The sequence below is a fragment of the Liolophura sinensis genome, chromosome 1 (assembly GCF_032854445.1).
Source record: "Liolophura sinensis isolate JHLJ2023 chromosome 1, CUHK_Ljap_v2, whole genome shotgun sequence".
Taxonomy (NCBI): Eukaryota; Metazoa; Mollusca; class Polyplacophora; order Chitonida; family Chitonidae; genus Liolophura; species Liolophura sinensis.
In genome coordinates, this window is record NC_088295.1 from 34,561,176 (window position 1) to 34,575,762 (window position 14,587).

General features: G+C 42.0%; 1 protein-coding gene across 1 annotated transcript in view; it reads right to left on the reverse strand.

Annotated features, from left to right (window-relative positions):
- LOC135468660 (uncharacterized) overlaps positions 1-14,587 on the reverse strand; it is a 50,370-nt gene that overhangs the window by 11,745 nt on the left and 24,038 nt on the right. The window contains exons 4-6 of the mRNA XM_064747036.1: positions 14,217-14,426; positions 12,137-12,238; positions 7,542-11,705 (exon numbers count right to left, since the gene is read on the reverse strand). Coding sequence (XP_064603106.1) covers positions 7,542-11,705; positions 12,137-12,238; positions 14,217-14,426 — 4,476 coding nt within the window. The remainder of the gene's footprint in view (positions 1-7,541; positions 11,706-12,136; positions 12,239-14,216; positions 14,427-14,587) is intronic.

Here is a 14,587-nt window from a genome sequence, read left to right on the forward strand (position 1 = left end):
ACACAACAAAGCCGACTCTTACCTTGGATCAGACAACGGTGTCCGTGCTGAGTCTGGCTGGAGAGCGGTCAGCCAACACCATTACACAGGAATACATGAGGCTACTACGTCAGAGCCAAGTCCGGCCGCGACACTGGCCGATCAATGATTCCCTCCACACACCCGCTACTACCGACTATATCAACATAGGCTCAGTCAGCAGCCACCACCGCGTGGGCCCCCTATATCAATGCGCCAGACTCCAGCTACACTGCCGCACACATACCGTTATATCGTAGCCATAGCCCTAGTCTGTCAACTGCACACTGTTATTGCTATTGAGTTGGCAGCATTGAGTTGGGGATTGACTTATAGTTCTTTCTGGTTGCCGGAGCACAAATCTCACTGAAATGACAACCAGTCTGCCTTGGCCGAATGTGAGCTGGTGAGTGGCGAGTTGTTCTCTCTACCTACACTGGCGGACTATGCTCTGTCACTCAGCCTGGATGCTGCACTAAGCCACGATTATTGATGCCTAGAGAATTAGCTCCCCCACCCCTTCTACCCTTCCCAGTGACAGAGTTTATTACTCACACTGATGTTAAACACGCTGCCTTTCAACGCGCTGTGCCATCATGGAAGGCAGCCACAGCCACATTAATTGTACCGGGATTTGCTGGCTTCATCAATGGTCCCACCTGAATTCACAACTGAACTTACAGAATATGGCAATGTTCACTGAGCATAGCAAGGTCATTTGACACATCAATACTCGATTAAATAAATGCTCATATTTACCAACGACCAATTGTTAGAGACATACACACTCTAGGAGATGGACAAATAAAACAATTCTTTATGCCAGGTAGGGAAGTAATTTATTGCTGCAGACATACCTCCAGAATAAAAACCTGATCACATTTCACATTTCCTTGTGTTTAAAACAGCAATTATGTCTCAATCATTAAAAGCTCACAAGTGAAAGATCTGACAAGATGCACCAGCAATCAGCACAGGTACAGTGACATCTTTGTACTGGGCTATAGTCAGTTATCAGTACAGGTGTGGTGACACATCTGTACTGGGCTATAGTCAGTTATCAGTGGCTATCAGCACAGGTACAGTGACATCTTTGTACTGGCTATAGTCAGTTATCAGTACAGGCGTGGCAACATATCTCTATTGAGGTATGGTCACTTATCAATACAAGTGTGGTGATACATCTGTGCTGGGCTAGTCAGATATCAGCACAGGTATGCTGCTACATCTGTCCTGGGCTACAGTCAGTTATTAGTACAGTTATGGTAATACACCTTTACTCGGCTATAGTCAGTTATCAGCGCAGGTATGGTGATACATCTGTAGTGGGCTATAGTCAGTCATCAGTACAAGTAAGGTGATACATCTTTAATGGGTCAGTCACTTATCAGAACAGGTATGATGATACACCTTTACTGAGCTATGGTCAGTTATCAGTACAGATATGCCGATACATCTATGCAGGGCCTTCAGTTATCAGTACAACTATGGTGATAAACCTTTACTAGGCTATAGTCAGTTATCAGTACAGGTATGGTGATCCATCTATTGAGGGCCATCATTTATCAGTGCAGGTATGATGATACATCTATACAATGCCATCAGTTATCAGTACAGGTATGGTGACACATCTATACTGGATCATCAGTACAGGTATGGTGACACATCAATAGAGGGCCATCATTTATCAGTACAGGTATGGTGACACATCTATAGAAGGCCATCATTTATCAGTGCAGGTGTGATGACACATCTGTACAGGGCCATCATTTATCAGTACAGGTATGGTGATACATCTATACAGGGCCATCATTTATCAGCACAGGTATGGTGACACATCTATACAGGACCATCATTTATCAGTACAGGCATGGTGATACATCTTTAATGGGCCAGTCATTTATCAGTACAGATATGGTGACACATCTATACAGGGCCATCATTTATCAGTACAGGTACAGTGATACATCTATACAGGGCCATCATTTATCAGTACAGGTATGGTGATACATCTATACAGGGCCATCATTTATCAGTACAGGTATGGTGATACATCTTTAATGGGCCAGTCATTTATCAGTACAGGTATGGTGACACATCTATACAGGGCCATCATTTATCAGTACAGGTATGGTGACACATCTGTACAGGGCCATCATTTATCAGTACAGGTACAGTGATACATCTATACAATGCCATCAGTTATCAGTACAGGTATGGTGACACATCTATACAGGGCCATCATTTATCAGTACAGGCATGGTGACACATCTATAGAGGGCCATCAGTTATCAGTACAGGTATGGTGACATCTATACAGGGCCATCATTTATCAGTACAGGTATGGTGACACATCTGTAAAGGGCCATCAGTTATCAGTGCAGGTATGGCAATGTTTCAGATCTTGTCTAGTAATCTGCACTCACTGGTACATCTGACCCCAGTAATGTAAACAAAGCAGGTCCTCTGGTAAACATAGGTTATTGATCCCTGTTCACGTGCTTGTCAACTCCCAACAGCTAATTAGTAGATCATTAGTATCCAGGTAAACGAACAAGCTGCACGTGGCACCTCACAGACGTACACTTTAGCTGACAATTTCTACAAGTTATTACCATATTAATATGGTAAACAAACAAATACTGGCAAGTTACAAGCCATATCATCATCTCAATTCCACTCCAGCATAAACTTTCAAAGCATGCCATAGATGTACATGTACATATACCTACACGTGCATAAAGAAATCATCAAATGAAACAGAACCCAGTGAATCAAAGGAAAATCAATGACAGTGAAAGGTTGTACACATTTTGGGAAGACAAACAGAATACAGTACATTTGTCCTGCCTGACCTGTTCATTTGGTCAACAAACATCCAAGAAACTCGGGTCTAAAACTCTGCATTTTTCTTTCAACTTCAAAAGCAACCAGTTGATGTTTACCTGCTTCATCAAAGGTTCCTTATATTAGCTTGGAGTAACAATTAGTTCAGGAATGTCTGCAGTGCTGATTCACAAAACAGCCTCGTAAAGACAACACTGACGGTGCGCTGTCCTTTGATTGTATTGACACCACTTACCAATGACGTCAGGCTGCAGCTACAATGCACGACTCAGGGAGGTAGGTAACCATGACCCAGATCTCTTGACTATTCAATGACTGCTTCAGGAGAACTTCAAAAGGCCTGATGGTCTGAGAAGCATGGTCAGTCAGAACGTGCTCTTCACTGACCTACTCAATCACAACCCTTTGTCCAAATGACGTCAGCTCTTTTAGGACACACAAAAAGCTTTCTACAGCACACTCTGATATCAAAGAGTAAATCAGAGATATTCATTCAAGTTAACAATTTAAAGCTACAAATAAACAATACTTTTTAGCTTTCATTCAAACACACTTATGCTCTGTGTTGTGAGATGCAGTCATCAGAAAGCAGATTCTGGACATTAAAACAAGAAATTCATCTTATAATATTTTTATATGTAAAATTATGCCATCAATAGCTTGGGGGCATCCAGTTTTACACCATCAAGCTGGTGCTGGATATTCTCTAGGCAGTACGCCTACACATATGTCCTCACCATGTACACAGCAGTGTATGTGTATGGCCCTTGATGGCTGAGTGAACTGATTGGCTCTGTTTTGAAAGCCTAAGACCTTGGCAGATCAAATACACTGTAAATATGGGACAAAAACATATCTGAATCCACATTCTTATATAATGTCTATGGTCAAATTCCATCAGATTTTTATTTCAATAGATTCACAAATATAATTTTCTATGACCTTCTGAAAAAAAAAAACCCATTAAAAATATAATTATAACTTCTTCCAAAGGGTTTCTTCATCCTTCATATTTTCATCTTTCATCACAAAATAACAGCTTCAAAATAGGTTGCCTCAATTCGGAGACTTAGTGCTGGCGAGTGGATGTATTGTACTTTGGGTGTATTGTACTTTGTTTTGTTTATGCAAATTTATAAGGCATGCAATAGGACAGCTGGTCCGGGGGCAGCGACAAAGCCCTCCAGTACAAGTCAATTATAATGGTTGCATTCAGCACGGCCAATACAATAAAGCTGTATAGCATGTCAGTAGGCCAGAGCAGGTGGAGCTCATCCATCAAGTTTGACAGATGGCAGAAAGCTATGGGCAGAAATATGGCTCCAGTGCAGAGCACATGGCTCACTCATTACCTTATGAAAGAATCATCAAATGATAACCTATAGCCACAGGCTCTGCAATACAGGTTCTCCTGCACATGAATGAATGCATATTGTTTTGTGCATGCATGTATATTGCACAGATGCACTTTTGCTTATATCTATAACCTAAATCTGCAATAGGTCAAATCCTGTAATGAGTAGCAATCTGCTGATCATTATGATTTCCTCGGCTTGCAATAAGGAATGGCTGGTAAAGGTTTTACCCCACATAGGTAATACCAATGTGACATCGCGGTGATGAGGAAACGCACATTTAAATTGTTTGTTAGTTTGATAACAGCACATAAGCATACTAGTTTCGAATGAATACATGCTTTACTACATGTACACTTGTGCCGTTTTCGGCGACTTTCTTCAGCATTAGCATAGTTTGGTACCAATACCCTAGGGTTTACATTGTACCGTATACACAATCATTTATCTTGGCAAGTACTTGTACTTCACCTAAACTACACATGTAACCATCCTGTATACAACGATCTGTGTCTCTCTTCATTAACTGCAGCAGTACGTGAATATGTGAATGAATGGACGGTGCAAGTGTGAACTACACATACCCTGGTCTATGTAGAAATTAGCCTTTCTTTTCAGGACACTGACCTCACCACATTAAAACACTGATCATTCATTCCTGGCAGAGGCAAGGAAGAAAACAAAACCAACAAAGAATTCCAGCACAGTCAAGACTTGTATTCAGACTGCAGACAATCAATATCCTTTCCTCCATACACATGTAGCTGTGAATAACAACCAGCTCCATGCTAACATCATATACCCACTCCCAGTTAGCGTATCAATACAGAATGTAAAACTTAAGATGAAAGGTTACCAAATCAGGAGATAAAAGAGCAGCTTTTACTCCTCTATAATTCCAGATATTGTCATTAAGATTCACCTAGCTCCCAGGCATCAACTACCCTGAGGGGTCTGGTCAACCAGAGCGTCCACTATACACTGACCCTTGATGGTCTAGTATTGATCTGTACCCTTGTGGCCATCCACAGGCCAATGAGCTGACCACTACACGAGACTATTCCCAGCTCTCTCCTCTCACAAACTCTGAGGCTGCTGCCCGGCAAATTTTCCGGAGATAACAAACTTACTGATTAGAGAGAACTTCCTAACTTAGTGCCCAGCGTCCAGTACATCAGCACCCAAAGCTGTCTGGGTCAAGCCCAGTGGATGCTAGACTGGTCAGTTTATTGACCCACTGTCCTACAGACCTGCACAATTCACACCCTGAACCATAAGACAGCCAGCCAGCCAGACTGACCCACTTAGGAACCCTCAACAACTAAAGTGAGCTAATCTCGCACCACAGGATACACCACATTTTTATTTTCATAACCCAATATTTCTGGCTCTTCTTGTCACTTGACCTTTTAAAGAAACTGTGCATGTATTGTTTAGATTAATCACCTCAAAGATTCTTCAAAATGGTGTGATTTAAGAATAATGTCAAAAGACAAACAAAAAAATAAATAAGTAAATAAATGAATGAATTTCATTGTCAATAAAATGGTGTGCAGTGAAGTGCCTAAAGTGTCCATTTCATACATCTATGCGTCAAAACTGACATTCCTATCCCAGCTGTCAAACAATGAGGACGCTCCAGGTTAATAATCTCACAGCCAATTCCCCAAAACGACGGATAACACAAACCACTAAACAACTAATAGTATATATTAAGTACCAAAACAGGACCGAATCAAGCAAAGAAAAGCGGTCAACAGTAGAGAGGACTACTTAACCTCTATTCAACATGACAGTTGTGATGTCACAACTTCACAGCTCCGGAAATGTAATGCTTGCTTTGTGAAACTGTCTCCTATAAACTTATTAATGACCCATTTCAGCATCAACAATTAATAGATGTCAGATTGGTATTTAACCAGCCTAGCAGCCTCTAGTTGCCATGGTCTACACAGTTCATCTCAAACATCAAGTCTTTGAGAACAAAAAATTATGTACTATCGTGCAGTAAAGCAAGTCAGGTGCAGTAAATGGAACAAAGTCTGTTGTAAATGTACGGACAGGATTTTAACCACTGCATATTCTGTATATAGTTATAGTATTTCAGACTGAGCATACCAGCTGCTAAACTGAACTACATACCCTAATTCCCCAACCTTTTTGCATATGAAAGAGCAGCTTTCAGTTCAATTTTTCCACTTTTTCATTTGATTTTGGAGACAAAACTATATTTCTTGGGTTGGCCAATTTCAGGGCTTCACAAAAAGTATAATTTTATCAGTCTACAAAGAATAATGCCTTCAGAATATACTTGAATAAACACAGTGCAAACATGTGAAAATGTTGAAGAATTACATGAAGTTACAAGTTTTATTTTTGGGAATCCAAAAATAAATAAATAAAAAACAATCAAAATAATTTGTCTTAGAAGTTCAGAAGCTAAGTGTAATGATGTTGTTGACATTCTGACCATGTGCGTGTTACTGGCCTGTCAGCTCAGCTGTAGAGAGAGCATGTGATTGGAATGTGATAATCAACAGTTTCTTAACCTGCCATTTCCAGCCTGCTCGATTAAAGATAGCTCCTGCATGATTACAAAAAACGGACTGAATTATTTAAACCTAAATACATATAGCTACAGAACCTGGAAGTCCAGTGAACTGGGGCTCCACACTGGGGGGTACGGATGATTTTCTAGAACCCCGTACTGCACAGCCTCATCACACAGGTGCAGCAGTCTGCATACAAATACTTGGCCAACCTTAGATCAAAGAATTCCAAGCCTCCAAGGACCATAAAAAAAAACTGTACCAAAAAAATGTCATCAGCTTTCCTTTAAACCCAAAGATTGGATGACAGTTTTACAAAAATGCCGATGCAAACAGGTAATTAGAGGAAATTCAAATCATACATAAATTCCCAAAACATACAATTTTTTTACGTACAGCCATTTTCACACTTAGCATGCAAGACCCTATCCAGCATTTCCTTTCTAAGAAAATGAATTAAATCCAATAAAACCCATACAAATTCCAAGACTTAGTAAAAACCACTGTGACTTATTTCCGTCTAACAGTCCTGCTTCACTGGGGAATGTGTATAGCTATTACCTCTAGAATTAGGAATTACAATCCACTGGTCACAGAGCATAATTGTGGCTTACTACAGAATTTTAGGATTCCAGACTACTAATCCGCTCAGGAAGTTAGCTTCAGATAAACTTAAAATGTTACATTTATCATATAGCAATATTGAAAGGTTTTGATTACATTTATAACCCTGTTTCAGTGTACAGTACTGATGTTAATGCATCAGACTTACCTGATCTTTTCATGGGTCCTCTGGGTATCCAGATGTTACCGTTCTCATCTTCCATCGGAGGCATAATTCTCAAGGTTTCTCTAGCCTTGCGCTTCCTAGAGGCAGCATCAGACAGAACTTTGGACTTTTCTGGCTCAGTTGTGGGGTTAGGGTGAACCTTGGCTAGTTTGGAAACACTGGTGTCCATAGATGTGGCGGTCAACTCTGCTGGATTGGTAGCCAGGACCTCTATGACAGGAGACAGGCCCCCGGGGTAGTGGAGCTTGGTTTTAGGGGGGATGAAGGGGGCAAGTGCAGCCACATACTCAGCAATGGCTGCTGCCTCCTCACTGGCTGACAGTTTTCCTTCTGCATGACTTTCACCCTCGCTTCCTTGAGGTTCTTGCTTAGTAACCTTCGCCAAGGCCAAAAGTTTCTCATCATCCGTTTGATGTGATAGTTTATCATAGTCCATCTCAGGCCCTAGGCCGTTTGTAGTGGTCTCTAACAGTCCCAACATTCTCACAGTTGGCTCAGTGTCCAGAATCAAAGCATCAGGTATTTCTTCAAGTTTTGGTGCAACAATCACTCTTTCTTGCACAGTTTCCACAGAATTAGCTGGTGTTTTCACTTGCATTGAAGAGTTCTCCTCTTCTACCGACTCTACTGTGTTCTTAGGACATTCGTTTGTTTTATCTAGGGCAGATTTTTCCTTGGTTTTATTTTCATTGCAGGTAGAAGTGCAAGTTATTTGCAGTGGGACCATACTCCAGTATGGACTGTACGCATCATTCGCATGATCACTGGTTTCTTTTTCAAGCAAGGACAACAAAGTGTCTTCAGATTGTGACCCTCTCTTGTCCATTTTATCCTTTGTCTTTCCAGAGCATACAGCACCATTTTTATCTTCGCTTTGCATATTTTCCAGAAACACTGCAGCATTGGGGAAACTTGAAGAGCGTTTGCGATCTGCTCCAGCAGGAGGGGCTAACAGATTAGCTTGATTTTGGTAACAGATTGAAGCAGAGCGGTTTGGAACCTTGGCCAAAGTCACATCACTTTTGTTTTTCCCGGATTCTGATTTCAATCCATCAGCATTATCTGAGTTGCCTGTGGATGATTTCTTATCTTTATTTTTTGTCCTTATAAACCTGGAAAAAAAACTTAATGACTTATTAGAAGCACTGCTGGAATCCAGTTTGTCCGTCCCACTGTTGTTAAGGGTTGGGTTGTTGTTATTGGCTGACTCTCCAGTTCCAGACAGTTCTATTTTCTGGCTGGACCTGTAACTCTGTACTGTGATCAGGTCTGAAAATGGCATGGCCGCCTTGGCAACTTCCTCCCCAGTACTCAGCCACTTCTCACAGCCATCTGCTGACCCTGGAGCTGACATCTCCATGTAGTTTTCAGAGTATGGTTCAGCACTGTGAGAGTGGAACAGCCGGGGTTTCCTACTGTCTTCCACAGTGGTCTTCACGCTCTGAGAACGGATAACTTTGGGGGGAACCTTGGTCATACGGTGGATTTCCGGTCCACTTGAGCATTTTGGCAGAACTGGTGGTGGAATGTCTAAAACAGCAGACATATCCATATATGCTGACTTTGGGTCGTCTTCTGCCAGTTCCTCTACTGGAGGGCAGGTGAACACAGCTCTGCTAGGAGAGACAGCTTTGGGTAGGAAGTCACTCATCAACATGTAGGGTTCTTCCGGCTCTGGAAGTGGGGGGACAGGTTTGCTTATTCTGGTGGGGGCTGAGCGTGGCGTCTGGTACTGAGGACCTGGCTCAGGTCTGCCCACTACTGGTTTAGATAGTTTTCGTCTTGGTTGCCCTTCCTCTACAGCACTGAACAAGCCTGACATTCCCTTCTGACGCCGCAGTAAGTTTGGTCCTTTAGGCGGAAGTTTGGGTGGTGGCGACTCCTCTTTCAGTTCTTTGGGTGGCAATGGTGGTGGAGGTCTTCTCATAAACACGTCCGGTGAAAGACTTGCACAACTACCAGAGGAATCTGAGCAGGATAAACTCTTGGTTCTGAAAGAATATCTCTCTCTTGAAGGGTTAGATGCAGACATCAAGTTGTCATAACTCAACCCTCTGCGGACCAGTGGTACTTTGGACACATCAACATGGTCTGAGGTCTTGAAACCCAGATCATACTTGTCCAAGTTGACATAGGGTAAAGGAGCTACCAGCTTAGAGCAGGAGGGTATTCTGCTGACCTTGGAGGTCAGATTTGGGCTTAACATGGACCCAATGGTTTCTGTATACCCACATGCACTGTTGCTCGTCTCTGTCGAGCTGGAGTCACTCCCGTCCTCTGTCCAGCACGTGTCTATGGTAAGGGTGGACAAGGCGTCAGTAAATCCCTGAGACATGCGTGTCTTCCTTCCAGCTGGCAGCGAGTCATCATCCTTGTCATCCACACACACCTGCAGCATCTCATCCAACAGGTCCATCTCATGCAGCAGAATTTCCTCCTGCTGAGTCAACTCTTCCAGTTCACGATGACTGCCTTCACCCATAGCCAGAGACTCCTCTGGTGATGACCCCTCATCAGTCAGGGTGGACGAAGGAGTAGGTGAACCATCCTCACTGACAACAGTCTTTATTGCATTGTCCTTTAGGTCGCATTTGATCCCTGATACCCTGGGCTCAAAATAAGTTGTCTGCAATTGGCCTTTCTCAGCTTGTTTCCTAATCACAACATTCTTCTGACTCTCTTGCTCAGCAGTGGCTTTCAAGCAGACAACTGCCGTCTCATCTTGTTTTATAGAACTCTGACTCATCACACTTTCACCTTTAAAAGGTATACCACAAGACTCAGTCTGTACACCAGCCAAACTACCAGATACAGTTTTCATCTCTTTTTTCTCCGTGAAAAAATCATCACATTGAACAGGCAACACGTTTTCTTCTTGTAACATATTATCAGACTTTGTCTCTGAAACGTTACTGTTCGTACCATCATTGTAAGGAGTAGCTTCATTGGTCACATTGTCTTTCTTCATATCAGACTTCATCTGTACGTCTTCTTTGATCACATCAGACTTTGCTTCTACTACCTCGTTGATCACAGCAGGCTTTGTTTGAACCACTTCACTACCCGTCTCACTCTTTGTCTGAACCACCTCACTCTCTACAACAGATTTTGTCTGAACCACCTCCTCTTCTGTACCAGACATGGTGTGCAAGTCCTCAACCTCCATCAGAACATTACCAGACCGTGCCTGAACTACCTCATCTTCTATTAACACACTATCCGACTCGGACAATCTGGTACACAAAGCACTGGTACTTTTGTATAAATTGCTCCTACTGAGAGAGTTTTCCTTGAACTCACCATCGAGATCTTCTATCCAATTCTGGTTTCCAGCAAGTATATTATCTAACGAGCGTCTTAAAGCCAGTGAGGTTCTGTGAGCTATGTCTGAATGCCAATACGAATGACCCGATTCTCCTGAATATCTCCTTGGACGACATCTCGATCCATCTCCAGAGCTTCTACTAGAATGACTACTGTCACTGGAGTTCCGATTCGACCTTGAACCTTCTATAGAATTACGTTTTGACCTTCTTCCATCGCCCGAGTTCCTATTTGATCGTGTTCCATCGCCAGAGTTTCTATTTGATCGGGTTCCATCTCCTGAGTTCCTGTTTGATCGAATTCCATCACCTGAGTTCCTATTTGATCGAGTTCCATTGCCTGAGTTCCTATTTGATCGAGTTCCATCTCCTGAGTTCCTATTTGATCTAGTTCCATCTCCTGAGTTCCTAATTGAAGGTGTTCCCTCGCCAGAATTTCTACTGGAGTTTTGGTCTGACTTGTTTTTATCCCTTGTGTTTCGATTGGATGGGATATTATCCGCAAAGTTTTTGTTGGACACATCCGCCAGTCTATCCTCAGAACTGAGCTCGCCCATGCCATCCTCAGGGATACTCGGATCACTGTCTACTTTGCGGACTAGCTGAGGAGGAATGTCATATATCCGTGTGAGTCTGTCCACATTCTCTATGCTCATCAGCCTTTTCTTCTCCACCATCCCCACAGCCAGACGGTAATCCATCACCCCTGCAGAGTGTCGCTTAGACCACATTCTGTCGTAAGCCCTGAAGTCCAGTTCTGCGTTAGGCTTCTGCGGATCAGACGTGTGTCCATCGTCACTCTGTTGCTCCTGGGACTTGTTTCCTGTCAACACATAAGCATTTCAAACCTTAGACACAAGTCAGTCATCACAGATGCCACATGCTCGCTTAAAACAACTTGCTCACATGACATCCACTATTAGTTTGTTCTCTTCAAATATACATTGCACACAATGCAATTCATAGGACATGTTTTTTCTCTGAATCCTTTATAAAAGTTGGGGTTAATCAGTTCAGGACAACTTTTTTTTCTAAAATTTTGCATCTTAAATAACTCCTGCTCATAATTCCAATTCAAATCACAGTTGTTTTTAGTCCACAAATGTCATGAAGATACAATGATGATGTATACATTAAATAAATATGAAATGTCAAATGTTAGGGATTATCAAACATTATCAAACAAGAGCAAGAACAAACTGCAGATGTGATTGTCAGCTTTGTACACGTATATAGTGAGGAAAGGGAGCTTACTCCGCCACATAAGAGGCTTCCTTGCAGGAAATCTGCCAGAGGACAGAAAATTTCGGTTAATTTCTTCAACTTGGTAAGATTCAAAGCCATGAACTCCGGAACCTGGTGAATAAAAGAATGGTTCTAATAAATACCTAACTCATTATCATAATAAAGGAGTGAAAGATCTTCATTTACATCTCACTACCTTGGTGATGGTGAGGATTTTAATTTATCTATTTATTTATTTAATTGGTGTTTTACTGTGTACTCAAGAATATTTCACTTGTATGACGAAGGCCAGCAATATAGTGGGGGAAAAACTGGGCAGAGCCTGGGGGAAATCAAGGGCCATCTGCAGGCTGCTGGCAGACCTTCCCACATATGGTCGGAGAGAAAGCCACCGTGAGCTGGCTTTGAACTCAGAGCTATGGTGAGAGATTCCTAGGTCACTGCGCCTTGCTGGCGTGCTAATCACTGCAGCAATGGAGGATCCATGCAGACATTTAATCAGCACTATAACTATCAGGCAACTAGAAAAGTGTAACAGTGTCAGTTACACTGTACATGATTTCCTGATGAGGGAAATACTCTTGTAAATTCTCCATGAAATAAATAAATCAATTATATCTTTTTTCAAACTACCGCAAATCAGACAGGGTAAAGGACATGATTTTTTTTTTCTTTTCATAATGCTGATTTTCGGTATATGGGTACATATTTAACATTCCTTACAATGTTAATGTCGAATAAGTGGTGGTCCACTGATATCCCATCCACTGATAATGATAACCTATGCATTTATAACCCATCCACCTGTAATGGTAACCTATTCACTGATAGTGGTAACCCATCCAATAATAACTCAGGCACTTGTATTTGGTAATTCTGTCAGTGACAATGGTAACCCATTCTGCTGATATCCCCATTCACCTCACTCAGCTACAGATAACCCATTCACTGATGAAGGTAACCCATCCAATAATAACTCAGGCACTTGTATTTTGTAATTCTGTCAGTGACAATGGTAACCCATTCTGCTGATATCCCCATTCACCTCACCCAGCTACAGATAACCCATTCACTGATGAAGGTAACCCATCCAATAATAACTCAGGCACTTGTATTTGGTAATTCTGTCAGTGACAATGGTAACCCATTCTGCTGATATCCCCATTCACCTCACCCAGCTACAGATAACCCATTCACTGATGAAGGTAGCCCATCCAATAATAACTCAGGCACTTGTATTTGGTAATTCTGTCAGTGACAATGGTAACCCATTCTGCTGATATCCCCATTCACCTCACCCAGCTACAGATAACCCATTCACTGATGAAGGTAGCCCATCCAATAATAACTCAGGCACTTGTATTTGGTAATTCTGTCAGTGACAATGGTAACCCATTCTGCTGATATCCCCATTCACCTCACCCAGCTACAGATAACCCATTCACTGATGAAGGTAACCCATCCAATGATAACTCAGGCACTTGTATTTGGTAATTCTGTCAGTGACAATGGTAACCCATTCTGCTGATATCCCCATTCACCTCACCCAGCTACAGATAACCCATTCACTGATGAAGGTAACCCATCCAATAATAACTCAGGCACTTGTATTTGGTAATTCTGTCAGTGACAATGGTAACCCATTCTGCTGATATCCCCATTCACCTCACCCAGCTACAGATAACCCATTCACTGATGAAGGTAGCCCATCCAATAATAACTCAGGCACTTGTATTTGGTAATTCTGTCAGTGACAATGGTAACCCATTCTGCTGATATCCCCATTCACCTCACCCAGCTACAGATAACCCATTCACTGATGAAGGTAGCCCATCCAATGATAATCCAGGCACTGATAACCGAGTAACTGGAAATATGCTTGTGGATTTCACTGAAGCAATTATTCATATTTTTTACCAAACCATTATGATGCTATTTCAGCCCTTATGATTTTCAGATCATGGAAAACAAAATTTAAATTTGCAACATTAATCCAGAGGTAAATTATACTTAACCTCAGCAAATTTAGGTTTAAAAATGAAAAAATGTGAAAAGAATCAGCAGATAGTCCTGCAGTGATGAGAGTTACCTTTGCCACACATGGAGCCGCCCTCAAACATAAATCTTCCATCCACAATACCGTATCTACGAAGCTCAGGGATCTTCCAGGACATGAGAAGTTTAGGTGGACTGTGTGCCGTCAGACAGAACTTCTGCCCTTGGATGTGTAACTGAGCCATCCCCAGGGGCAGCTTACTGTGGGTGGGGACCTTAAACAGCTGCACAGGGTACTGGTGATCTGTAGATGGAAAATAATCACAATCTCTTGCACACTTTGTAGAGAAAGAAGTTGCTAAATTTGCAGTGAAGAATCATTTTTCAGGTATACACAATCCATTCAAGATGTGATCTCAACCTGTAATTACATGTACTTCGACATGTTGTGGTAAACTGCCAATT